This window comes from Condylura cristata, unplaced genomic scaffold, assembly GCF_000260355.1.
Source record: "Condylura cristata isolate star-nosed mole 26May11 unplaced genomic scaffold, ConCri1.0 scaffold00008, whole genome shotgun sequence".
Lineage (NCBI taxonomy): Eukaryota > Metazoa > Chordata > Mammalia > Eulipotyphla > Talpidae > Condylura > Condylura cristata.
The window spans coordinates 39,129,222-39,156,448 of NW_004567109.1; the positions used below are offsets into that span (position 1 = coordinate 39,129,222).

The following is a 27,227-nucleotide window of genomic DNA, read 5'->3' on the forward strand; positions in this document are numbered from 1 at the left end:
TCAAAAGATCATTTCTTGGGGGTAGAAGCATGAATAGACATTTTACACCATCCCTATGGTATTGTTTTCCTAGAACTAATAGAAACCAGAGAAAAACCCCATGAAAAAATATACTTGGTATCTTGAGAGAAATCTTAAAACTAACTGAAAAGAAAACTTCATAGTGGGACCTGTCAAAACATACTTTTTTTTTCTTACTCAAGAGAATATTAATCAAAGACTTAAGAATATTTATATGAAGAACAGTATGTACAAACCTACAATACACAAATAAGACCAAGCTTTATGACCAGGACAAAATAAATGTGGGACTTCACAGTCCACTGAGATCCACAAAATATTTAAAACATTAGTCTTTGGAATTAAACAGAGTATTTGAGCTCTGTTACCTTGGGCAAGTTACTGAGCTTCTCTGAACTTTAATTATCATTGAGATAACAAGAACAACCTCCACAGTTTATAAGTCTTAGTCTAATAAATTACAAAGTAAAAATACAATAAGAAAGTGGTAAAGATGATAATTAGTAAGATTTCACAACTAAAGAAATTACACTTAGAATAAACCATACAGAAGGGCAATGTTCCCTCCCCTCACCACTCTTAGGGTCTCTTCTAAGGCAAGAGTGCATTCTGAGATGATTTTTGCTACTCCAAAGCTCTTTGAGAATATGAAAATCTATATGCTGGCCTAGAACTTTCCAGAACACATGTTGTGAGAGGCAGGTGGGACTAGTGGTGATTGGCGGTGGGGAGACATGGGGTAGTATTTTCCTAGAGCAGGATTTCTTAGAATTTTCTTGTAATGACTTGATGTTGATGTTTTAAACAAAGTGACAAAGCTATAGGAGTCATTAGAACTTTGCTGACCAAGAACTGTTTAGTGCAGTCATTTGTCTTTTGTAAAGTCTTTAGCCAGGCGGCTTACTCGTGTATCCCAGACATATGACTGAAGAAGGGCAGAACCCTGAGTCTAGACATTATACTAGTGTGCTGATGAGTGTGCATGCCAGCCTCTGTGTGTCATCTGTGTTTCAGATGATTGTCATTGACAGCCAGAAAAGTAAATCCGAGATGCTCCTTTAAATACCATCCCCTAAATCATCACAGGCAATGTAGACTAGACCCCTAAACAGCCTCCTTCATAAAATTAAATCCTGAAAATCCCATATTTCTCTTATTAAGATTCTGTACACAAATTACTCCTATAGCAACTGACTTAGTTGCTGGTGGTTTGTCCTTTGCTTCCATCAAGAGTTAGCACTCATATTTTAAAGCACAATTAAAGAACAATTTTCTTAAATTAGTTTTAAATATGAATATGAAACATTAGTCATCTTTCTTCAAGTTCTAACCTTGTCACCTAGAATATAAATAAATTCGGAAGATGCACCAAGCAAGAGAACTCATCCTAACTTTTGGGTGCGTATGGCCCAAATGCATGGGACCACCACCAGCCAAAAGTATCTTAGAAATTTCTTTTCTGTCACAAACAAAAGGATTTACCTTTCACTGGATGTCACATGACAACAAAGGACAATGAGCTTCAGCTTCTGCCATCAACCATAGTCCAACAGAGTGATATTTTTCTTTATTAAAAAAAGAAAAACATACACCACATGCAAGAATGTTGAGTAAATGAGCTGCTGAGGTGGAAAAAAAGCAATGGGGTCTGGCATTGTACTGTGGGAATGGGAGGAGCAACAAGCGATGCTGGTGCTTTGGCCACCTGGGTCCAGCCTTTTCTAACACCAGCTTGTTTTTCAGGTGCATCATCCCCTGCTCGGCCTGCCACACCCCTGGTTCCTTGCAGCAGTACCACCCCTCCTCCACCTCCTCCCCGACCTCCATCTCGGCCAAAGCTACCTCCAGGAAAGCCTGGAGTTGGAGATGTGGTAGGTCACCTTCTGTCCCAACGTGCTCAGAGACTGACGGTGAGAATGACAAACAGAAGCCAAAATGCCACCATGAGCCATCTGAACCTCGAGTCTAGTCTTAGAGCATTGATACAAACAAATGGCCCTGATAAGGGGCACCTGAGACTGGGCAACTGTGGTGCGGTGTTGCTTGCCTGTAAACCCTGCCCCTTGGGAGGCTGAGATTGGATGATTGCTTAAGCCCAGGGCTGGAGTGCACTTTGCTGATCAGGTGTACTAAGTTTGGTATCCGTACAGTGACCTGAAAGCAGAGGACCATCAGGGTGCCTGAGGGCTGTGAACAGGCCCAGATCAGAAACAGGTATAAATTTCAACTCTCTTCTAGTCCCTGCCATCTTTCAAGTTAAGGTCTGAAGCACCAAGACTTGGCTGACTTGGAATGTATTCTAGCATAGGCAAATGGTTGAGGGAGATAGTGAATTTCAGCCACAAATTTCTGAAGTCAATGTTTCAACACTTCCTCCCTTCATTACAATGTATATTTTAATATTTCCTAGGACCTTGAGACAAAATTGGGGTCAGTGTGGCAGGAAGGTCCTAAAACCATTAATTCTGCTACAATGGATTTGATGCAAATTAAGATAGTAATGTTCAATTGTGGCAAATCCTTTAGAAAGTGAACTGTTTGTTCTCACTGTGTTTATTTGATTTTGAAAGGCTGCAAGAAAAAGCAAGCCCTCATTTCTGTACCCAGCCAACAGAGAAGTTATTGGTGGTAGGCACACTCTCTGAGCATAAACAAAAGTGGTGGCCAGTGATGAATTTGTTCCAGACATTTCTTGCATTTAGTTTTTAGGCTGAGAAGGAAAGTATTCTGTGTGAACAATTAAGAGACTGTTGATAAATGTAAATTCTTTGGTATCCTACAAGAATCACATGCTGGTGATGTCCATATTTGCTTTCACTAACAAAGCACAGCGTTTTTTATTTAAATTTCTCTAAGGAGATAGAAACTCAGGCACTGTTACCTTCTTAGTCCAGGTGCACAATCTGGAAACCTTGGTGCCCACACTACTCATCTCAATTTCTGTTAGCCCATTGTGGTTTTTGGCTCCTGAGCTCCATCCACAAGCTCCTGTATAGCTATGGTCAAAATCAGTTTCAAAATGGTGTCACTTGTACTATTTTTAAGAATGTGAGTCCCACATGTGGGTCTCAGAAACATTAAAAACATCAAACAAAAATATAATGACCTATGTATCTAACATTCCATCTCTTTCCTTCTCCCTGCAGCCCAGACCTTTTAGCCCTCCCGTACATTCCTCCAGTCCACCTCCAATAGCACCCTTAGCCCGGGCTGAAAGCACTTCTTCAATATCGTCCACCAATTCTTTGAGTGCAGCCACCACTCCCACAGTTGGTAAAAATTATCTCCTCTCTTTTGATCTGTTTGTGGTTTTGACCGGCCATTTTCTATGTCTGAAATTTCAAGGCCTTATGTTTCTGGTGGAAATTGTTTTGCTGTGTGTTTTGCTACTATCATGTGACTCTTCTTTTAAAAGCACCTTCTCAGCAAAGGAGGCAAAGTGCCTTACATGCTAAACACAGGAATTCTCGCATGCTATGATGTACAGAGCTATTGGTAAATGTAAAGAAGAAATCATCAAGTAAGGTCCTGTCACTATGATATTATTACTTATAAGTCTCCTTTGAGGGGTAATGTTTATTTAAATTCCAACCATGTACCACATCAGCAGTAACAAAATTTAGAGCTTTTGTTTTCTTGAAGCATTCATTTCTTCATCACTTTTTGATATTTTTTCTAGTGTTTTTCAGTGATGTGTGGTCAATTTCCTTGTGAAATAATTCATTGCTAGCATTCTCAGTAAATATCTTTGTGCCCCTTTCCTTATGGTGTGATGAAAGTGAAGAGTTAAGAATGGCTGCTCAGCTGGATGGTTTTCCCAGGTCTTAAATGACTCATTTTGCCTGGGGTCCCTCTTCCCAAGGCTGGTCTCTCTCTGCACTGCTGTATCTATCTCCATAGTCTCCTGCTGCCTCCCGTGTTTGCATGGCATCTCTGACCTGGGGCTCCCCAACCTTCCCCATCCATGTTTTCTCCTGCAACCTCCATTCCCCCATTGTGTTCCTTTGTTGTCTGAACTTCCCTCCATGACTACAATGTTTTAAACCAGCTGACCCATCCCGTGTTACTTACATGAATCAGAAACCACAATGAAATAAATGACTGAGAGGACACTATTCTGTTTTCTGTGTGAAAAGTGGTTTGATCAAAGCTTAAAGTTCTTCTGAAGAACTTTCAGTTTTCCTAAGGTGTATATCTTAGGGTTCCCAAATGGAATATCAACTATGCCCTATGCTCTGGAATTCTAGTCAGACCAGCATCAACAAATCCTTGCATTTGATGAAAATATAGCCAGCTATCCAAGTTCATATGAATCATTCACAGACAAATATTTAGCATTCATACAGCCAAGACTATTGTGTATCTGCATCATTAATTATGGCAATTTGGGGTTTTATATTTTTAGATGTTTATTAGCTCATCACTGTCTGGGATTTTGTTTTGTATTTTCTGTAACATCCCAACCTTGTTTTCGAACCTTCCTTAATACTCTTGATTGCTGCAGCCATTTCCCCTCCTCCTGTTCTTTTTTTATTCTTCATGATCATTTGTTCCACTCGCTCCAGTGATTTTCCTGGTTGGTCAGAGAGGACAGTAAGAAGAATAAACTGTCACTCAGGAAGGAGGCCTCAAATGACCTCAGAGGACCATCTAACATGCTCTATCAGTTCATTAAGATTCATAGAGAAAATTGCACACACAGGGAATTTGAACTGCGTCCATCTTTTGTTCGATATGTTTTTATGCTCCCTGCTGCCAAATCTGAAATCCTGCCCAGTGACTTTTATTTTTAACACATCTAGTATACATTCTTTCAAGATGAATCACAGTAGGGCTTAACTCAAAAAAAAGCCACCAAAGAGGACATTGCTTCATTGCTGAGAGGCCTTCTGATTTGATCTGTTTGGCTCCATTGTTTTTATTTCGTTTCCAACTCTCCACTACATTTCTCACTCTCTTGTTCTTTATTTCCTCCTCCTGTGAGTCACCTGACAATCATTTCTCTTTGAAGTAAATACGGTGTCAAATGACTGACAGCCCAGCAGCGTCCCATGTGTTGCTATTTTTCTCTTTTTGGAAGGATGAGCTTTAACTGTTCAACACCAAAGCCTGGCTGCCTTGGAGAGTGAAATTAGCATAAGCAGACTGTTTGAGGGAGGTAGAGAATTCCAGCCACAAATTTCTGAAGTTGATGGCTCAACATTACTGTCACTAAAAATTTTTTTTGACACTTTCTATGACCTTGAGCCTATATTGGGGCAAGTGTGGGGGGAACCAATAAGCACTGCTTAACATAGTCAAGGACTAGATTTCTAAGAACAATTCTAATACTATACACAACAACTCATCTAAGACTATGCTCCTGGAAGATTTTGAATATGAAATCTTCCATGAGTGGTAAATCTGATGCCATATCAGAAAGTAAGAACCTTCTGTCTATTGTCATATTCCAACATTAAAACCTCCTATGCAACTGTGGTTCACTGAATTTAAGACACCCCATATTAGAAGATGTGCTGCTATTTTATATCTGACCAAGGAAGGGAGAGAAAAACCTCCGCTTGAACTAAAACATAATGCTTGCTTCTTGCATTGATTTTAAAATCCTTTCCAATTTCAGAAAAGTCAAAATGTGTAAAAGTATACATCTTAGAATCAATGAAATACAATAAATTGCCTTTGCACTCACAAAAGCACATAGGACTTTTACTTTTTGATTTGGGCGGGGGGATCTATTATCATAATAGAGAAAACATTAAGCTCTGTCTAAGAAACAAATTCCAAGACAGTTAGAGATATAGATAAATAAAACTATCTCTAATTGTAAATATCCATTTTTGTTTCTGGTTTCTATTTCCATGAGTAATAATTTCTTAGATGTTTGCAAACATTTTCATTTGGGAGCCCAGTACAAAGAGGCCAACATAAAGACATTTTTTTCTTCATTGTATATGCACTGTTAATTACATTCCTCCATTGTTAATTAAAATCCCAAGAATCTGTAATGCATCTTTAAAAATTGCATCTTTAAAATCCCAAGAATCTGTAATGAATGAAAAGTGATCATTTATAGGCACTAAAGGAAGCATCAAATAGATTTTGATGCTTCCTTTGTTTTAGAACTTGGAGCACAAGTGATTTATATTCAGAACTGGAGTATTAACCATCACTTCTAAAACTTAAAGTAGTTCCTTAAGTCTTACCCTCTCCTCTGAATTGAATAAATTCTGAACTGAATAAGATTTCTTTTCAAAATACCTGTATTGATATTAATTATTCTGCACAAAGTATATAGATGTGGATGTTGCTGGTCACAATTTAAAAAATCTCACATTTGATGTTATTCCTTTATTCATTCTGTTTTTTTGTTTTTTGTTTTTAAGGCCAGTCTCCAACATCAGTGTTCAAAGTACATATTTCTTAAAGAAACTTTTTATCTGTATTTAACTTGAGTGATATAAGCTTATTTAAACCAAGCACAGAGCTATCCAGTCACTCATTTTTTTAAGTTCCCTGATTTATTTAGGATGTTTTCTTCCGAGCCCTAATGTCCACATCCCTGTTTAAAAGTTCACAAGCATACTATTCAGTGCCTATGAACTATTCTTTTTTAACTTCACCTCAAAGAACAAATGATAGTATAAGGTCACCCCACTTCTTAGTGTCTTTTCCATTTGTCCTAGTCCTCTCCTCCAGATTTATAAGATTTTTGTTAACTTATTCTATCCAACAAGAGAACTTGTATACAATAAAAATTGACAAATGACATCCTAAAACCTTAACTTAAATGACATCCTAGAACTTTAAATCTAATTTGCACTTAAGAACTGACAAATTTGTTTCCCTGCCTTTCTCCCTAAGTCTAGAGACAAGTTAGTAGAATATTTTTCAAGAAACATTGCTTATGGAATAATTTTATTACCCTTATCCACTTCCTTACTTTTTTCTCTATGTTGGAGGGAGGCGTCTCCTTTACAGGTCTTTATACAGACTGTATTAAATTTTCAATTGAAGTTATGCTTTTAGAACTGGTGGTGTTGATAACTTTTACCCAAAAGCACATATAAAATGAAAATTCAATTACCTGTACTTGTTAGTAAGTTTGAAAAGGGACCATGTGCAATGATCAGGAACCCTCAGGGTCTGTTATGACTAATTTACAAGAACATCTGGTCACAGCTGCATACCATAGCCAAAGACAGAATTACAACACTGCTATTAGAACTAATCTATAGTCTGTATCTATCAAAGATAGACTGAATTTGGATATTGATGAAGTTAAAATGGAATATTCATTCAGGCACCTCAGATTTACAGTACTGCTTTTTTCTGGCCTCTTAAAAGCTTTCTCTTTTCCCATGGGGAGAGGTGCATGCTTGGTGAACCTGATGAGCTGTCAATTCTCTGTAAGGAGGTTCTGTTGATGGACAAATGTCTGGCCACCTGAGAATTAAGTCTGAGTGAAATATACTTGTACAATCAATTATTAATGATAGTGCCTTTAATAACCCTCTGAAAAGGGGGGGGTAGTATCTGCCACAGAGCTGACTTCAGCCAAATTTGCAGATGCGACATTAAAAATAAATTTTGATTTCTTCTTATAGAATCATCATTAATTAAGCACATCACTTTTTAATGTATCAATCACCATTCCAGTGTTAGGTTTTGTTTCTTTTCTCCATTAAAATCATCTCCATGTTTTGATCAATAAAGTGTGCTGCTTGATTTCATTTGGGATCTGTATTTGTGTTTTTGTTTTCCATTCCTTTATATTTCTTTGGTTCGTAGTGTCAGAAGATGATGTTTTTTATGACAAACTGCCCTCGTTTGAAAGGCGCTGTGAAACGCCTGCAGGTACGGTGCTAGCCAAGTGATCTCTAGATATGTAGACTTCAAAAATCCAAGCTGTTATGCCATCTGAATGCCATAAACTCCATGGACATGCTACCCACTCATGAGTATGGGTGCCTCCAGGACGCACCCTGTCTCCTTATTGCTCATCATGGAACTCATGCCACTGAAATTTTTTTAAGTGTCATTAAAAAGCAGCAGGGTTGCATGACAGTTTCTCAGTGAAGAGGTTGGGAAAAGGTGAGATGCTCTGGCTTTGTGAATTTACAAAGGAAGGAATAATTTAACTGCTCAGAATTTCATGCCCGGTGACTGCTTTTTAAATTTAAAGTACAGTAGAGCACTATTAGTAATGTTTCTTATCTCTTTGGTACGTAGGTAAAGGGTGTTTTGTGTCTGGATACCTAAGGTGATTCAGGGAAGGGGATGGAAGATATATGAGATCTTCCCTGATACACAAATTGATACACAATGCTGTTGTACTTTAAAATTTAAGCTCATGTGTTATACAACCCATAACTCCAAGTTCACCTTTGTGAAAACATAGAAGGATGACATTGAAGATAAAATGGATACAGCAAATGCTGAATGACAGTTTGCCCAAATTAGTGCAGTTAAAATATGCTGACACCCCTGCATGGCCAGGAAGACTTCTGCTCCATGCGCACAAGCACCCAATAGCAAGCTACCTATAGCACATGCCCATCCCTCTAGGCCTCCATAGCTTTGCTTTTGCTTTCTGTTTCCCAAACTAAAAAATATAGATATCCATAGATTGCCAGCCTTCCCTTTTATCCTGCACGCTAATGGCATGCAGTGCCTCCGCCCTTCCCCATATTGAGATTAATGACCTGCTCTGTAACTCACACTGTGTCCTTCTCTCTCCCTCTCCTTAACCTTCCCCATCCCGCTTCAACTCCTGGCCATACAGAGAATGAACAGCCTTCCCTCGTTTGGTTTGACAGAGGAAAGTTTTATTTGACTTTTGAAGGTAAGTAGTACATAGCATACCAGATTCTAATTTATACACCCCTCATCCTTTTCCCCTATCTGTATTTTGAAACCCCAGTTCTCTTCCAAATCCTAGCCTCACTTTCTATATAAAAATGCTATGGCTACTTAGAAAAGATTAAATACTAAAGAAAACATTACATGAATTTGGTTTCTATGGGATCTTCAATTTTTCATATCACAAAAATTAAAGCTAATTTGCACTTAATATTAATTACTTAACTAGTCAATTGAAGAAAAAACATCTTTTTTGACCAAGGAACTTAACTCTGTCAACCAGGACTCTTTCCTAACTCTTTTGCAAATGCAATGCAACAAATGTAAAGATTTTTTTTTTTTTTTTTTGGTATCGGCATTTAACTGTTTTGGATGATTGATATTTCAGCTACAACATCCACTATTATAAAATGTAAATGTGCCTGTACATTCTTATGACAAGGAATGATGTATAGGAGAGCAGGAAAAGGTAATTGGACAGCTATTGCTTGTAATTTTAGAAAATTCAGGATATATGCACAAATAGAGTATCAGATAGTTCACCTAAATGTTGCATCTTTATTATATTCTTTGGTATGATTACCTTTCTTCTGTTTTATATTTAAATTCTCAATCATCTTAACAGTTCAGAATTTGATAAAATAGTCCATTTGAATTAATAGGGAGGCATAATTTCAGTGATTTAACTTAATGAATGAGCCATCTTTCTCCAAAATATTTATGACCTAAGTGTTTTTTTCAAGGTTTCAAATAGTCACATATTTCTTGGAATCAAAAATTGGCCCCCAAATAGCCAGTTTTAAAACTGTATCTAAATATTGAATTTGTTTTTATATTTTATGAAAACAAAAAGGCTTTTCTTAACTTGAGTGTGTGTTTTAAAGTAATTTTGAAATTTGAATGTCCAGTAGGTATTGTAAGTAGTTTGTGTGGTGTGATTTTTTTTTTCTCTCAACAGTGAATTTTCCTTCCCAGATCATCCTAAGGATGGAAGTCCTTAGGTTGGAGTGACAAGGAAAGCAGCAAGAAATATAATCTGATTTAAAACTTCCCAAATACCCTGACAATCTTGACCTGGCCCAGATAGGGGACAGGTGGGCAAGTAGTCGGCAGAGGGGGATGTACATTTTCTACATAATGCTAAGGCTTCATTATCTCAGGTCATTAATTTTGCAATAACCAAGGTACAAAGTCCACAAATTTATGACCTTCCAAACTTTCTCTTTGAGTCAGGTAGAATTTGAAAGTGCCCAGGTGTCTTTTTACAGATCAGCATATCTGAGAAGGAGAAGCAGTAGCTAAAAAAAAAATCACTACTCTTGAAGTACAGCAAATACCTGCATAAGATGTAAGGCTCTTTCTCTGCTTCAGTCTGGCCACAGAAGAAGCTAAAATACCCTGTTTTAACCATGAAATTAACTAAGCAATATGCAGTAGCAGCACTGAGTAATTGCGTTAAAAAAAAAAAAAAAAAACTTTGGCCATTTTGTCGTTGTTACTGAGTTTTTGGATTTTAGAGTTTCTGCTGGCTTGTTTGCTCTTATGTTGGGTGCCTTGAAACAGAGAGAAATTTTTTGAAAATGTCAGTCTAAAGACAACTGTAGGTTAGATACATAATCAAATGAAATGTACTTATTAATAAATGTGTTGAATAACATTGTGAACCCCATTTTTTTACTGTAGAAAACTATGTTATTTGTTAGCAGATATCTGAAATAGATCACATTTCTGTTCTGATGAGTAAGATCTAGTTCCTTAGTTTTTTATGCATTTTTTTAAACTGAGGTGACCTTGGTTTACAACATTGTACATATTTCAGGTTCACTGTCCTTCAGATGTGTGGTTCCACATAATGCCACCACCAAAGCACCAATAACTTTCTACAAAAGTCCATTGGCCCCTCTCTATCCTTTGCTCCCACTCCTCTTCCTCTTTAATAACCTCATTGTGTTGTCTGAATCCAAGATTTTATTTCTGTTTTTTTTTTTCAGTGCATTTGCTTTATCTCTTTATATTCCACATACAAATGAAGTCATCTGTTAATTTTCTCTCTTTTGACTTATTTCACTTAGTATAATACCCTCAAATTCCATCCATGTTGTTAAATGGCAAGATTTCATCTTCTTATTTATTTTTTAAATTATTTATTTATTTATGCATAAATAAATCTACTGGAGTATAGGCCAAAGGTACAGGAGGAGAGAGGATTCACTAGAGACAGAGTGGGGAGCAGAACAGGCAGATCGACTGAAATACACTGCTGAAGGGAGCAACAGAGGAGACGGGAGAGTTCTGCTGTACCATGAGGGTCACCTCTCTGACTGGGGATTGAACTGGTGCTGCAGTGGCTTCAGATAGCTCCATAGTGCTGCACTTTAACCCCTTGTGCCACCAGGGAGGGTGGGCGCAAGATTTCATCTTTTTATAATTGAAAAATACTCAATGATGTATAGTTATACACAATAGAAGTGTAGTGTAAATTAATCGGAACCTCCAGAACTGTGTTTCTTTCTCCGTGGACTTTACCCAACTTTGGGAGTTAAAGCAGCAGTCATACCATAGATGTGTGTCCTTGCATATTTTACCAAGAGATTATTATGTAGTTATAAGTATGTTAAAGTGAACTTCAAGGAAAACTTTACATGAAAATAAAATCTTGCCACCTGAGCAAAAATGGGTATGTTTTTAAACTAGATATTTGTTTTCATTGATAAGCATTAGTTTCAGGGAATTTAGCTCGTATAATCTGGAAGGACTTTAAAATCATCTGCTGTAGTGACAAAATGACTTAGAAATGGTGACTTGTTACATCACTTTAAGAATAACTCATTCACCTAAGTATTCAAATTCTAAAAACACTATTGCTCAATTTGTTTTAAAGAATAGCACATCCAGCATATTATTTTAGGGATTCCTGGTTTTACCCAGAGTTAATACTAATAACCATTACATTCCATCCTTCATTCAGAGATAGTAGAAGAAAAAATATTCTCGCCAATTTTAAATCACTTTTAAGTTATTTGTTGGTGTCTAAATAATGTTTTTCTAATGATGTTAACCTTAGTTTATCTTATTCTCTGTTCCTACAATATTATAAAGATTGCAGTCATTCAATGTTTGAACTCACTGACTAACCAACCAAAACAATTGAACATTAGCTTATGAGTTTATTTGGAGTTAATATCAGGTGCTTCATACTTCCAAGTTTAATTTAGCAAGAGGATTAGAAGCATGTTAGACAATGGTTCTATTTAGCAAGACTTCCAAAATCTTTCTTAATGTTTTACTTTTGTAAAAAATTTTATTTAAATCTAAACCTATTTGAGTTTTTTTTTAAAGTAAGGGTTTTAAAAAGTAATTATTTTTGAAATATATTCATCCAAGTTTATATCCTATTGAAGTAAGTTATTCAATATTCTTCTGAGGTAAAAGGAAGAAAGTACTATTTCTAGGACAAGTAGAAAATGTGACTCTTTAGATATTGGAACAATTCCCTGGAATGCTTCAAGATGTTTCCAGAAACCTGTTGCCTATCTCCTTGGTTAGTTTATTTAACTACAGAGTCATCTTGTGTCAAGTAATGGGGACAAAGAGTGGGGAGGAATCTATATCAATACATTTTTGAGTTTCCTTGTGCCTGAGTACACCATCTTCTGTACACAAGCTTTGTGTACCCTCCCATCTCTAGATGCAGAGTATAAAGCACAGGAAAGGGAGTCTCGAGGGCTTGTGAAGCCAGAAAAAGTGTTCTCTCCTTAGCCATATGGGTAGTACCCAAGCATGAGCAGGAAAAAGTTGAATATGACCCAGGAATTCCAAATAGGCAGAGTACTGGAGAGACCCTGAAGTTTTAAACCAAACAAGAACAAGTCTTTCCAGCTACAAAGGTCAGGAACAGTAACATGGATTAAGGAAAAAAGGAAGTTAGAGATTCTAAAACATATATCTAAGAACAGTAGACAGGAGGAACATGTTTTTGTTGGGAAATCTGGCATGTGTGGTCAGAGAAGTGGTGGCTACGTGATAATAAGGTTGGGGGTGAAAACTGCCATATTGATAGCCTGTCAGAGATTCTCACTAGTGTGAGTAGAAATATTAAAACTTTAAAATGGACAAATATTCATTGGAGAAGCATACATTAAAAGGTATGAAAAGAAGTCTCACTAGTAACCAAAGGACTACAAAGGGAAGGACAGTTCAGTTTCTGAAATTTCTGAAAAAAAGCAAATATGTCATGCTTATGAGAATATCATGAGTCACTTTAACATACGCCTGTGGAAATAAAAGCCTGCTGCAATCTTTTTAAAACTGTTTGGCAATTTGTACCATGAACCTTTAAAAGCCTTATAATTTTTATCTATAATTCCAATTTTTTAAATGGATTATAAGAACATATTTTAAGATAAAAGAATTATATGTGTTAAATATAAGGATATTCATTGCCTGTGGGAAAACTTCAAATGCCTGGCAGTTGAAGTGAAAAAATGCATGATTAGTGACAGAATAAAATGTGTCTAGTACAAAGTTTTTCAAAACAATATTGGACCTAAAAATAACCACATATCACTTTTTCCTTACTAGTTCAGAACAGTGAAAATCTTGACATAAATCATCATATATTAATTTCTTGGAGGAATGTTTGGTAACATCAGATCCATTTAAAATGTACAAACTCTTTAATCTAGGGATTTCACTTTTAACCACTTAATCTTCAGAAAAAATTCAGACTAGCCCATGAGGATATAGACAAGGTTGTTCATTGCACCATTTTGCACAAAGTAGCAAAAGAAAAATGTAAAAACCTAAACATCCATTAATAGAATATAGGTACATGCATACAATATTTTGTCACCAAAAATACCATAAACAGAAATTGGGAGTCATATCGGGATCTGGATTACATAGAGGATTCTGCTGTCCTCCTTTATTCATTTCTTGAATGCTTTCTGTTACACTTACAGTTTAAAAGTGGAATTAGTAATTTTGAACGCCACTGAAAGTAATTCCTTGTAGGGGGTTGATACTTATGAATGTAGAGGCTAAAGAATGTCGTCTGTCATAGTATGACTGCCTGAAAACCTGCTTTTTGAGCTGCCAGTTTCATGGGGAAAAGGCAGTAAGCAGTCCAGCAACATCTAAGGAAAGGAATAACCAATATTAAATAATTCTTCCTTTCCTGGATTCACCTTGTATAATGACAGTTGTAAGACTGACAAGTCACCAAAACATCCTGGAAAAAATAACATCACCCTTGTTCCCTGTAACAGCTCTCTGGAATAATCTTTTGTGTTTTCTTGGGGGTGCATTTCAAGCTTCTAACTCAGATTTTAGGGGAAGCCATGCTGTTATTATTGTGAACAGAAGACTAAGAACATGCTCATAAATAGCACACACTATGTGAATGTACACCAGCAGGAAAAGAAGCTTCAAGACCATATTTACTTGTGTCCTGGAGACTTATCACAACAGAGACAGCAGAAGAGAGGAACAAGTGCATGAAATATCCTGCCTATTGGAAGTCTAGAAAGAAATTACCATAGGCCTGTTTCAAGATTGCTGGTGGCACAAAAATTAAAATCTTCAGTGCAATGATTTCTCTTAAATGCTTTATCTTAAAGGACCCCCCATGAAATTTTTATTTCATTAATAAAGTAATGCACATAAAACTTTTAATACATGCTTATCACATACTAAGTATTTACTAATGTCAACTTATTTTAGGAAATGTGTACATTTGTACCATGCTTTATAGTTTACATAAATCTAAATATATTCATCCCAGATACATCAAAAGGCTTAGAAGTGGGAGAGTCTCCCAGTTTTTTTGTTTGTTTGTTTGTTTGTTTAAGATTTACTTATTTGTGCATACAGAACTGAGGTACAGATCAGGGATGCAGGGGTGGTAAGAGGTTTCACCAAAGACAGAATGGGAAGTAGAACAGGCAGATTGACCAAGTACACTGCTGAGGGGAGCAGCAGGTGGGTCAGGAGAGGTCTGCCACGCCAGGTGGTCACCTCCAGGGTGGGCTAGGATCAAACTCATGCTGAAGTGTTTTTAGCTTCTTAGTGCTGTGCTTTTACCCACTGTGCCTCCAGGGAGGACCTCTCCTAAGTTTTAACAGCACCTCTTTGGATCACTTCTTCACTCCTATGTCAGCTCTCCTTTCTGTATGGGATAGTCACTGGTTCATCAGAAGGGTACAATGGGTAAGAGCAGCCTCAATTTCTGGAGAGTTCTCAAGAGACATATAATAAATAAAAAGCTATTGCATGACTAAGGCTCAGAATGGAGCAAAGTTAAATCAGTTCCCCTGGTCATTCTCTGCTCTTTCCTCAGGAAGTTTGAAATTATCAAATTGTTGAGATGTCCTGGTTGGCAAATCCTTTAATAAAAGACATGGTAACAGAGTGGCTTCTACCCCTCTCATCGGGGTTAACACCGCACCCCAAGGAGATCATCAGTTGGCAGATGATGAGTCTCACGAGTCGGCCTGTAATGATAGGCTCTGGTGCCATCGTGGGGTTCCAGCTGGGAGGAGGCCTCTGCTGCAGAATCATCTGCTCCCTAAGCAGTGGAGAAAAGATGGGCTATTGTCCCAACCGAGCAGGAGGGAAGACATGTGGCAACTCACAGCAAATCAAGCTGCCAGATGTTTTATGTGGACGACAACAAGAGTGACACAACTGAGCCTTCTCCGAAGCAGGTCAAAACTAACACAGCCCTGTTACAAGAAAGGGGTGTGTATGAAGTTGGACAACAGTGGTAATGGGTAATAGGTCCTCAAAGTGCACAGACCTCTGTGTCTGGCTATTTAGTCTCAACTATATACATCTGAAATAGGAGCAATTGCTGGTCCTATTTCCAGAGGGGGAAACTAAGTCTTAAAGCTACACATTGTGCTGAGGTTAGAATCAGACCTGGAAGGTGAATTCAATAACCAATGCATATGCAAGCACACCACACACATGCACACCTCTCAGTACATATTCCATATCTTATTTAGCTCTGTGGGTATACTTATATGTGTGTTTATACAGAGAGAAAAGTAGTAAAATGATAAATCAGTAAATTAATTGGGGATACTTTATTCCTAATATCTAGAATAATACTAATATATACCTCTAGGTTAACATCTATACCTTACACAAGATTTTAAATGCAAAATCTTAATTCAGCAACATTTCATATTTCTTCAAAGCAGACTCTGATAGGCTTAAATGTCACTCCTATAATTTCCTCTGGAAATTCTTCCTAACTGCCTAGCTCCTGAATTATAACATTCTCTACACATTACTATTACTACTTGTTTAGTGTCTGGCTTTTATGTTTCATGAAGACAGGAATGTGTCTTTCTTGGTCACTATTGTAACTACAGTAACTTTAATATTATCATGCACATAGTAAATACTCAATAAATACTTGCTGATTGAATACAGTTATAGCATATCTCTCTCTACAGTAAATTATCTAGGCCTTGCTTTACAGGTTTGTTCCCTGTTTTCTCTATCAAATATCTACATATTGCAGAATTAGTAAATATGGAAAACCTTAGCATTTTGCTGTGCATGCATCGTAATTTGTGCACAGACCTATAAATATATGAAGACATTCCTGACTCCTGGTGACAATATTTATTATAGACACATATAAGCGTATGCAACTGGAGTTACCATAATGGGTATTTTAAGCCAAACTCTAAAATAACATTAACAACTAATCCCTTCTTTTGAATATGTATATATATATAAAGTTCACTACAGATGTGGATAAGAAACTTTTAAAAATTTCTCGAGTTACTTCTTTTGTTTTTAAACTTTTTTAAAGATTTATTTACTTATGCATACAGAACTGGCAGGGGTAGTGAGAGGATTCACCAGAGACATAGTGGGGCACAGAAAAGGCAGATTGATGAAGTACACTGCTGAGGGGAGCAGCAGAAAAGACAGGAGAGGTCTGTTGCTGTGTGGATCACCTCCAGGGCCAGGGATGGAACTCACACCAAAGCAGCTGCAGCTAGCTTGCAGTGCTGCGCTTTAACCCATTGCACCACCAGGGAGGTCCCTCAAAGTTATTTTTTAGTGGAAAAGAGAAAGCAATTTTCTTACCATTTTTTAAAAAAATATTGTATTTATGTATTTATGCATACAGAAATGGGGTACAGGCCACAGGTGTAGGGGGAGCAAGAGGATTCAGTGGGGAGCAGAAAGACAGATCCACAAAATACCCTGCTGAGGCGAGCAGTGGGCAAGTCTGCTGCTCCATGTGAATCACCTCTGGGGCAGGAATTGAACTCACACTGAAGCAGCCACGACTTGACTTAGCTTCGTGTGCAGAGCTCCAACTTTCTGCGCCACCAGGAAGGGCCCTTTCTTTCTATTTTTAATCAAAGAAATAGCAAATCAATTACTCATTTATTTTCAAGGTTTCTACAAGTCATTTTTATTTGTCATACCCAACAACAGCTCCTTCACTTTCATAGTATGTTCAGTTTTAAATGTTCATGCCTGTATATCAAGAAAAAAAATTGAAGACAGGTAGAAGGACACACACTCAAGTAGAGAACAGAAGAGATTAAAGGGCAACAGACCTGTACCCCAGTTCTTATATGCATAAATAAATAAACCTTAAAAAAAAAAAAGAGCAATAGGTAGAGAAAAGACCTAGTGTGTCCTCTCTGTGCTATCTTGTGTTTGCAACCCTAGCCACGAAGAATATGGTGTTTCTGTTCTACGTTTATTGTTTATACTTTTCTTATCTGGTATGTAAGTTGATAGTCATACTAGAATGCAGTTGGGTCAGTCAGTGAGGGATGTCCTCGAGCATGAAGCACTGCATGAACATGGCAGCCAGAGATCTAGGGACTTAGTATATTCCACAAAAATATAACCATTGAATATCATACATTAAAATGCAATCACTAATATTTGTGTAACTCTTTAAATAAAGACACAATGGAGTAAGTTTCTAGCTACAACACATTTCCTTTTCCAATGTGGTTTGCCAATAAAAGATTGCCCCAAAGTTAAATCTTCACCAGTGAATTCAGACATCTCTAAGCAAATGATAACCAAATCTCCAGTCTATCTACTCCTGGTGAACAACTGCACCCTTTTCTCTGTCTCAGGGGAATCTCTCAGCCCTTTCACATCCCATTAGATGTCATATGTTTCTAAGTGGTGTTTTTCAAATTTCTCAATAGAAGCAGCACCGTTCTCTAGAACTGCTTCAGTAAACCTCCAAATTTCTTCCTGACACTACACCACAAGGAAAGATGATCAGACCACTACTTTTGTGAAAAAATTCTCAAAACTCTACCTTGCATGGAGATTGCAAGTCAAGTTTCTTTTCTCAATATGTAGAACCCTTACTCTCATTTACTTTCCAAGATCATCTTCCTCACCTTCCCCTGTATTCATCCTCCCTTCACTCACACAGATATGACTCAGCTTGGTGTCTTTGCTGAAGTTATTTTTACAAGCAAGAATACTTTCAGCTAATGTCCCTCTTATCACACAATGTTAGCCAGATAATATCCCTGTGCCTCCAGGACAATTCTTGCTGGTTGAAATCTAGCCATTGATCATACTTTCCCAGAATATTTCTCAATTTTATTATGATGTTTGCTACATAATACCTTTGTGAATACTTTGAAGTCAGGAACCATATCATCTCACTCCCATAATTCTTACACAGGCATGTATCAATAGCTAAAGTCTCAGAGTACTTGTGAATTCCTGAATGAAAGAATAAATGAATAGTCTTTAACTTTTCTATTCAATTAATCATTGGCTCTTGTTCCCTTTTCCAACTCTAAGAAGTATTCAACTTATATGATAGATTTTGCAATTGTCTAGACATTACAACCTACTTTTCCAGGCTTAGGGCATTATATTATTATTAGTTGCCCATCTGATAACTGTGTTTTCTGTAATCTATTCTATAGTTGTTTAAGTGGGACCCAAATTTTTCCTTTGCTGGGACAGTAAAGGGCTTCAAATTTGAACATAGCAAAGGCTGTCCAACCATTATATACTTTAAAGTTATAGAATTATATTCCCTTTTTTTTTTTTGAGTGAGGGACACATTGAAAAACAACTGTGTCTGGGGCCATTATTGCCATAAAAGGAAGAAAATATACCATCAGTGAATCTGATAGAAAAATAAGAGGTAACTCCTGGGCTTAGTCAGTACTAGAGACTCAGATGTCATTTCAGATAATCAGAGATATACAAGAAATAAGAAACAAATACATCTTAGTACAGAAACTTCTTGGTTCCTTCTCAAACCTCCTCATTTAGTTTGAGTGCAACTTCAAACTATGAATAAAAACACTTTGAGAGCCACTAAGCCATACAAGACATTGGGGGGAGGTGGGCTTACATGCATATTACTAACTGAAAGGAATCAATCTTACAAGGCTACATCCTGTATGATTTCATCAAAGACAACACCATGGATGAGCCAGTAAATTGATCACTGATTGCCAGGGGCTGGAGTAGTCATTCTCACAGTGCTCTCGCTTGAACTGTAGCTTTCACTAGTTTGTAGATGTTTTTGTTAATTAGGTTTTCGCTGTGTCTATGTCTTATTTCCTGCAAGTTTCTGTCAAGTCCCAATTGTTATCTTATACATAATGGAGACTCAGTTAATGTATGACACACCCACCCAAACCTCCAGTGAAGGGAGATTGTTTTCAGAGCAGCTTATTTTTCAGATAGTTGCTCTTATTGTTCAAATCAATTTTTAAATGAGTGTCAATAACTTAAAATTACAGACTTCTAAGACATAGACATTATGTGACCTATTGCCTTCATGTTATGGTTGAAAAACCTAAGTTAATTAATTTACCCAAGATTACCAACCTATTAACTTACAGATTCATGACAAAGAGCCCTAGTCCCCTGAGTCTCTGTGGTGATATTTCAGGCATTGAAAACAATAGTGATTTTCTCACTATTTTAAATATTCTTGTTTTTAATTCAGTTTTTCAACAGCTGTGTTACACAGGTTCTAGAAGATACAATATAGATGTAGGCATTCATGACTAATAGCATTTTCATTGTGTGTCATCTTTATTTAAAATCACCTGGCAGGCTAAGAAATCAAAAATGGATATGCCTTTTGACTTAGTCATCCCAGTTATACAGTTATAAAACTGTATCTTAAATATTATTTAAACGGAAAGGAAGACCATTTTATACAAAGATTGATTTGGAATAACTGCTGCCTAAAAATGGCCCAAGATTTAGAGAATAATATTTGTAAAATATTATTTGTAGAATAATATATAGTTATTGAAAATCACATATAAGCCAGATAGAAATGTATGTAATAAATAAAAAACTGAAATAAAGAAATGTCATATTATCCACAACGTAAAACAATACAAATGAAATATGACTGTAAATTCTGTATCTTTTAAAGTAAAAGTGTTCTTTGTAAAGTTTTGATGTTTTGCCTTCCCTAAAATTACTGATTAAATCTGCATTAAGGGCTTTAGTGCCCAGAGTTGTTGAAGGTGGTGAGAGGAGCTAAATCATGAAGGATAATCTGAGTCAGTTTGCGTATCTTAGTCTGTTCTGGCTGCTTAACAAAATTCCTCAGGAACAAAATTCAGTCAGGAACAAAACTATTTCATACACTTCTGGATGCTGGAAGTTAAAAATTAGGGTAGCAACATGGGTTGAGTTCTGGTAAAAAATCTCTTCCAAATTGCAGCCTCTCTCTGTGTCCTCGATGTGATGGAAGTGTGGGAAGCTCTCTGACTTGTCTTGTATAAGGACACAAATCGCACTCATGATTGTTCCAGTTTCAGGACCTAAGTGTTTTCCAAAACCTACCTTCCCAATATTGTCATCTTAGGAATTACCTTTTCAACCTTTGAATCTGGAGGGCATGTGAGCACTCAAACTGCAGCACCACTGATGGCCTACTAGAGCACTATGCTGAAGCCTTTGGTCTTTATCTCATAGATAAGTATTCTGAAATCTCCCTGGTGAATTTTGATACAAAGGAAACAAACAAAATACAGTAAAACCATCATTTCTAGTGTCATCTGTTATTCATGCACTATTATATTCCAATGGACAAAATGTTTGGAAACCAACAATAAAAATCTGATGATCTAATAACCAACTCCTCGCACCAATATTTTTTCACATAACCACAACTGTTTGATGTATGTTCAACCTTGGGATATAAGATCATTGTTTTTGCTGATAATTTTTAAGCAGTTCCAGCTAGTAATTCAAGTTTGAGGTCATTTTGAGAACTTTCTATGAGTTTGTCAGTTTTTTAAGATAGACACTGTATTATCTTAAGTGGTGATATAATCACAAAAATAGTGGGCCTCCCTAGTGGTGCAAGGGGTTAAATCTCAGCATTATGAAGTCTCTATCCATAGCCACTGCAGCAGGAATTTGATCCCCAACCAGGGAGCTGACCCACATGGCACAGTAGACCCCTCCTGTCTCACCTGCTGATCTTCTCAAAAGTGTATTTCACTCAATCTGCCTGTTCTGGTCCATACTCTGTCTCTGGTGAATCATTTCCCCCACTCCACACCTCTGCCTACACCCCCGCTCTTGTATGCATTAATAAATAAAATAATCGCAAAAATAAGTTATCATTATTGGTGGGCTAATAAATCAAGAATGCTAAATGCTGTACTTCACTTTATCCTCAAAAGCCTACAAAATGGATATTATTATAGTATCCCTGCCAATGACCATTTGGAGTAAAATGTGATGTAAGACTCAATTCCCAAGTAGATCTGATGCCAAATCCCATACTCTTAGCCACAGCAGTGTTACATTTCTGAGCTTCTTCTTTAGTTTCATCCAAGGCGCTATAACACCAGACTAGGATAAATCTCAGGAATAACTCATTAGATTTTTCCTTCCCAAGTAACATAGAACCACTGATTAATCTTTATTGAATATTGTGATTCACCTGTCAACTTACTTGCAAGATTATTATCCAAATTTCACTATTTTATTCACACGAATATCATAGAAGACCATGATTTAGGAAAGTCCCATAAAAGAAGTTCACGTCAGATTTCCATCTTCATAAATGTTTAGTCTTGTGGACAGCAAAGATTTAAGCCTGCATACTCCATCATAAGATTCATCCAACAGTACTATACGTGTTTCCTTGTTCTCAAATAGTACTATAGTTGACTACTAAGGAGGTTAAAAAATATCGATCTCAAAACCTAAACTTCACACTTATACACACCTGAGTACCAATCATAAATATTTTGCTATCAAGTTTGAACAAGTTGTATGAACTCAGAACCTAGTTCCCTCACTTACAAAGTATATAACAAATAATGGTGATGGAAGTAGTATTAGAAATGTGATAATAATGATGAGTAACTACTTGAGGAAAATAATTATTTTTAGCTTTCAATCCCCAGTATCATAGCCCATGATATATAATAGGTAGTAAATGTAAGCTTGTTAAATTAATGCTCAGTTATCAAGTTCAAGATACTCAAAGTCAAGAGAAGATAGAAAAAGAAGAGACCAGCACAAACTGGAATTTTTAGGGAAAACTTTATCAAGAAGGAAGATACATAAAGGATAGATTTTTTCATATCTGGAAAAAAAGAACAGAAGTTACTGAAGGTAAAATTTTTTGAAAGCATAACATGTAATCTGTGATCCGGCTGGGAATACTCAATGTGCTATGGTAGAAAGAAGCAGTGAGCCTATGGTTAGTTAAATACTTTGTAATTAGTAAAACTTTAATGTCTACTATCTTGTTTAGAAATTAGACAATAACATAGACAATAATCCTCAACTTTGCTGCTTTTGGAAATAAGTTAAATCAATACTATTCAAGAAAATGTTTAAGTAAATATATGGTGTACTAGGAAAAAGATGAGATTTTAGGGCAGCAAATAAAGTGTGAATTTTAGTGTCCCCTTAACTATATGCTGCTAGCTTGGACAAGTCACTTATCAATTTGAGTTTCAGTTTTCTCTTCTATAAAATGGAAATAATAATGCTTTTCCAAAGGGTTAACATGGTACTTGAACGAAGTAGTTCTTATAAAATAATCTGCTAACACATCATAGATTTTCAATAAACATGAATATACTATTGTTATTTTTAAGCATATGAACTGATGCATTTTTGTTTGTGCTAAGACATAAATTTTTATTATATATGGTTTTTGGCATGTGAAATTGAGCTTACTTGATTTGAGTATAATTAGAGTTGTTGAAATGGAAATAATCCAGGAAAAGACAATATATAACATCAGACTACATTTTTTTTTATCCTTCAAAATGAAGGAATGAAAAAAGTTTTAAGTAAGGGGAATTGTAGAGGTGGAATGATAAAATAGGAACTTGAAAATTTTCTTTAGTACCTATCTACTGTACAAACTGTCATGCAAATACTGCCTTAAGCTTTATGCAAAACACTGAAAACTCCTGACTTTATTTTACTGCTTGGATTTTTTTCCTGTAGTAAAATTTGTAATGGAATTAGTTTCAAGTGTGTCTGTCTGTAGAACAGCCAAATATTTCCTCTTAAATACTTGAGCTCTGTGTTGAGAATATTGTGATTATTACCACATTACATTCTTCTTATTTTCAGTAATATATTTTGTCCATTAATATGTTAATGAACTTTTAGTTCCAATACACTAAGATGTCTTCTCTATCTGTAATAAATGGAAGTTTTTTATTTAATGCAGGTTCTTCCAGGGGACCCAGTCCCTTAACAATGGGAGCCCAAGACACCCTCCCTGTTGCAGCAGCATTTACAGAAACAGTCAATGCCTACTTCAAAGGAGCAGATCCAAGCAAGTAAGCTGGGCCTTGATCCAATGTAGTCTCCAAACTCTATGGGGAACTCCTAAATAAGATACTTCATTTCTTATCCTAAAACATCCCCCCAAAATCCTACAGGTACTAGGTAGAGAAGAAAATTTAATTAAGAATATTAATTCACTGCTTTAAAAAAAATGTACCAAGAGTTATAATAATCTAGTATCTTAACCATGAATCTCTGATTCGATTTTGGTTCCAAATAAAAGGAAACCTTAACCCAACTCTGTCAACAAGAAAAAAAAAATTATCATCTCACAAAAGTAAGTTTAGTCCAAATCACTGCTTTTATAGTTTGACTACTTCGTGGATGGGAATCACCCACAGATAAACTGAAACAATGGTCCATTGGAATGAGCACTTCAATAAAACCTCCCTGTACCACCCAGATTAGTAAGAGGATATGTTATATGTTAAACTAAGTAAGGAAAAGCTGCCCCCCAAAATATAATCACAGCAAAGTAAAAAATACGAAGTAAACAAAGTAGGAAAAAAAGTACCACTATCCATTTACATGAACCTCATTTCATTTGTATCAGTACATACTGACAATGAAATTGACCATGACTAAGTATTTTTACTTTCTACATAGAGTTTTCTGGATAGATTTCAGGAAGTCTATGTACTCCTCAAATCATAGATCATATGTGTTCTTTTCCATAGAGAGGGTCTCTAAGCCATCAATTTCACTAAGGGATTCATGATCTAAAAAAAGTTAAAGATGATTAATCATACATACTAAATAATCAAGTCAAACTGATTTTCAAATGTGCCACTAGCATAATTCCAAGTTTGAATTTGATAAATAAAGGATAAACCTAGGTGAGGAAAGAATTGTTCTTCTTTTTTTATTTTTTTTAACTTATAAGGATACTATGGGAGTAAGAATGAAAAGGAAAAAAATAATATGTATCTAAAACTAGACTATTTTATGTAAATTTTGAGATAGTGCTATTAAGTATAATTAGAATTTGGACCTGTATTTTATTTTAGATGGGAAACTATAGACTAATCATGAATCCTCTTTATCCTTGAAAAAACACTCTTTTTTTTAAAACAAATCAAAATATTATTCTGGAAAATTAATATAATTATAAACTCTTCTTTAAGTATCCCATTAAGCCACTGGGATCTATCAGTTTCCCTAAATGTCATGTCAATTTAAGCAACCTCTAGGTTATATTTTAGGCCCAGAGTATTGCAGAGACACAGCACTCTGGCTCTGGTGTCCTAGTCCACGTGGGCTGCTGCAGTGGAATGCCATAGATTGGGTGGCTTATAAACAATTGAAATTTATTTTTCACAATTTTGGAAGCTAGGCAGTCCAAGATCAAGTAGCTAGCAGATATGGTTTCTGATGAGAATCAGTTTTTGATGATGAAAGGGCTCAGAAATTCTATGGAGCCTTTTTGTACAGTGGCTCTGGTCCCACTCAGGAGGGCTCATCCTCATGGCCTAACCACCTCCCAAAGTTTCCATTTCCAAATATCATCACATTTGGAATCAAGTTTCAACTTATGATACTCTGGCTTCTCCTTTGTCCTTTCCCATTTTTCTCCAAGGCAAGAAATTCGTGTGTCATGTGTCATATCCACATAGCAATAGCAGTTCAAAGCCACCTCATACAGCATATGCTTTTGAATTGTTAAGAGTACTGTGAGCTTAGATTGCCTATGTACTTTATGCAAGAATGTTTATCTTGTAGGATCTTCTTGGCAAAAAGAATTTATATAATGTTGTCATACCAAGTCTAAAAAACTACATATTATTGGTTGACCTATATCCTATAAAATTCAGGTTGACATCATTTCAGGTTGACCTGAATTGAGAAAAGTGAGCACAAAAGACCCTAAAAGACTAAGAGTAGCTAGGGGTATGGAAAGATGCATATCCCAAAATGAAAAACACTGAGAATCACACAAAAATGAATTCTTCTTTTATTTGTTTACTAATTGGCTTTCATTCATTCATTCATTATTCAGAAAGACCTAAAATCTATTCTCAAGATATCAAGTAAAATGTTCAATAGCCTCCTATTTTGTTCTAAATAAAGAACAAATGCTTTATAATGATCTATAAGACCCTACTGGATCTGTCCTTCCTGACCTCTACCCCACCACTGGTGTCACCTTTCTCATCTTATTTTATCAGCTCACTCCTATCTCTGGGCTTGTCTGCATCTTTCACCTAAACAATAAAAATGAGTGAATTATTAATTTATATATACTATATATCTCAAAATAATTGTCCTGAGTGAAATAATTCATATCTCTTCATCCAAAATATCACATGCTTTATGATTCTGCTTACATAAAATTCTAGAAATTGATGTATAGTGTCAGAAAGCATATCAACACTTGCCCAGGGATGGAGAGTGGAAGAATGGAGATGAACATAAGGAAATTTATAGAAACAGTGGATATATTCATTATCCTGATTTGGTGATTATTTCACGGGTGTATAATATGCCAAAAGTTATGAAATTTCACAATATAAATGAGTGTAGTTTATGGCATATCAATTATATCTCCACGAGAGCCTCTTAAATAATAGGATTCTTCCTCATTCCAAACTACCATTCTATGGTATTAACTTTTAGAGTGATTTTATAATTTTGATCAAATAAACAAGTTAATAGAATGAACAACTAGCTAAGTGAAAGCATAAAGTCTACTTCATGAGTATATAAATGAACAGGCTCATGGTATCAATCATGTTACTTAGAGAACTATATAATATACTTCCCCATGAATCATGAGCTAACACTGTGCAATTTACTATATCAGATATGTTGCCCAAAATTAAGAAATTAAAGAAAGAACCACCAGAGTAGATGATTCTATTTCTGAGGTGAACATACTTTTTTTTTTTTACAGAAAGAGCAAAACTGCAGTTTTCTTCTGACAGTTCAAAAACACATTCAGCAAAATAGATACTTTTTGGATAAGTGTTGAAACAAATCATTGAGTTGTCAGTTCTGAAAAATATTTTAAAATATTTAAAATATTTACATGAGAGCAGAGCTGTAAGAGTTTGCCTTTCTCTTCTGCCGTATTACCATTACATAAAACTTTTTTCAAAATTATTTTTGTTCACAACACATTGACTGGGTTTCCTCTCCCTGTTTTTTGTGTGGTTTGATGAGCCAGATGTATTGTGAAGATTACTGGAGAAATGGTGTTATCTTTTCCTGCTGGAATCACCAGACACTTTGCCAATAACCCATCACCAGCTGCTCTTACCTTTCGGGTGACAAATTTCGGCAGGTTAGAACATGTCCTGCCAAATCCCCAACTTCTCTGCTGGTGAGTATATTTTGCACAAAATTTTTTTAGTGGTGTATGTGACTTAACACTACTTGGACAAGAGAGTGGACTATAGAGCACTTTTTACTGCTCAGCCATGCTTGTAGATTCAAACACAGACCTTCTGTCAGCTGTAAGTTTTTTTTTTTGTGAGTGATTGTGTGTTTAACTGCATATGCAGATGTTTTTTTTTTTTTTT

The 27,227-nt window shown here is 36.1% G+C and overlaps 1 protein-coding gene across 10 annotated transcripts in view; it reads left to right on the forward strand.

Annotated features, from left to right (window-relative positions):
- Positions 1 to 27,227, forward strand: part of SGIP1 (SH3-domain GRB2-like (endophilin) interacting protein 1) — a 160,814-nt gene that overhangs the window by 118,757 nt on the left and 14,830 nt on the right. For 4 of the 10 annotated variants that reach the window (XM_012722328.1, XM_012722324.1, XM_012722331.1 and 1 more), the window contains 6 exons: positions 1,765 to 1,892; positions 3,168 to 3,294; positions 7,810 to 7,875; positions 8,804 to 8,863; positions 23,591 to 23,702; positions 26,873 to 27,028. In XM_012722328.1, coding sequence (XP_012577782.1) covers positions 1,765 to 1,892; positions 3,168 to 3,294; positions 7,810 to 7,875; positions 8,804 to 8,863; positions 23,591 to 23,702; positions 26,873 to 27,028 — 649 coding nt within the window. The remainder of the gene's footprint in view (positions 1 to 1,764; positions 1,893 to 3,167; positions 3,295 to 7,809; positions 7,876 to 8,803; positions 8,864 to 23,590; positions 23,703 to 26,872; positions 27,029 to 27,227) is intronic. The other 6 variants (XM_004679086.2, XM_012722329.1, XM_004679085.2 and 3 more) reach the window with 2 other exon arrangements.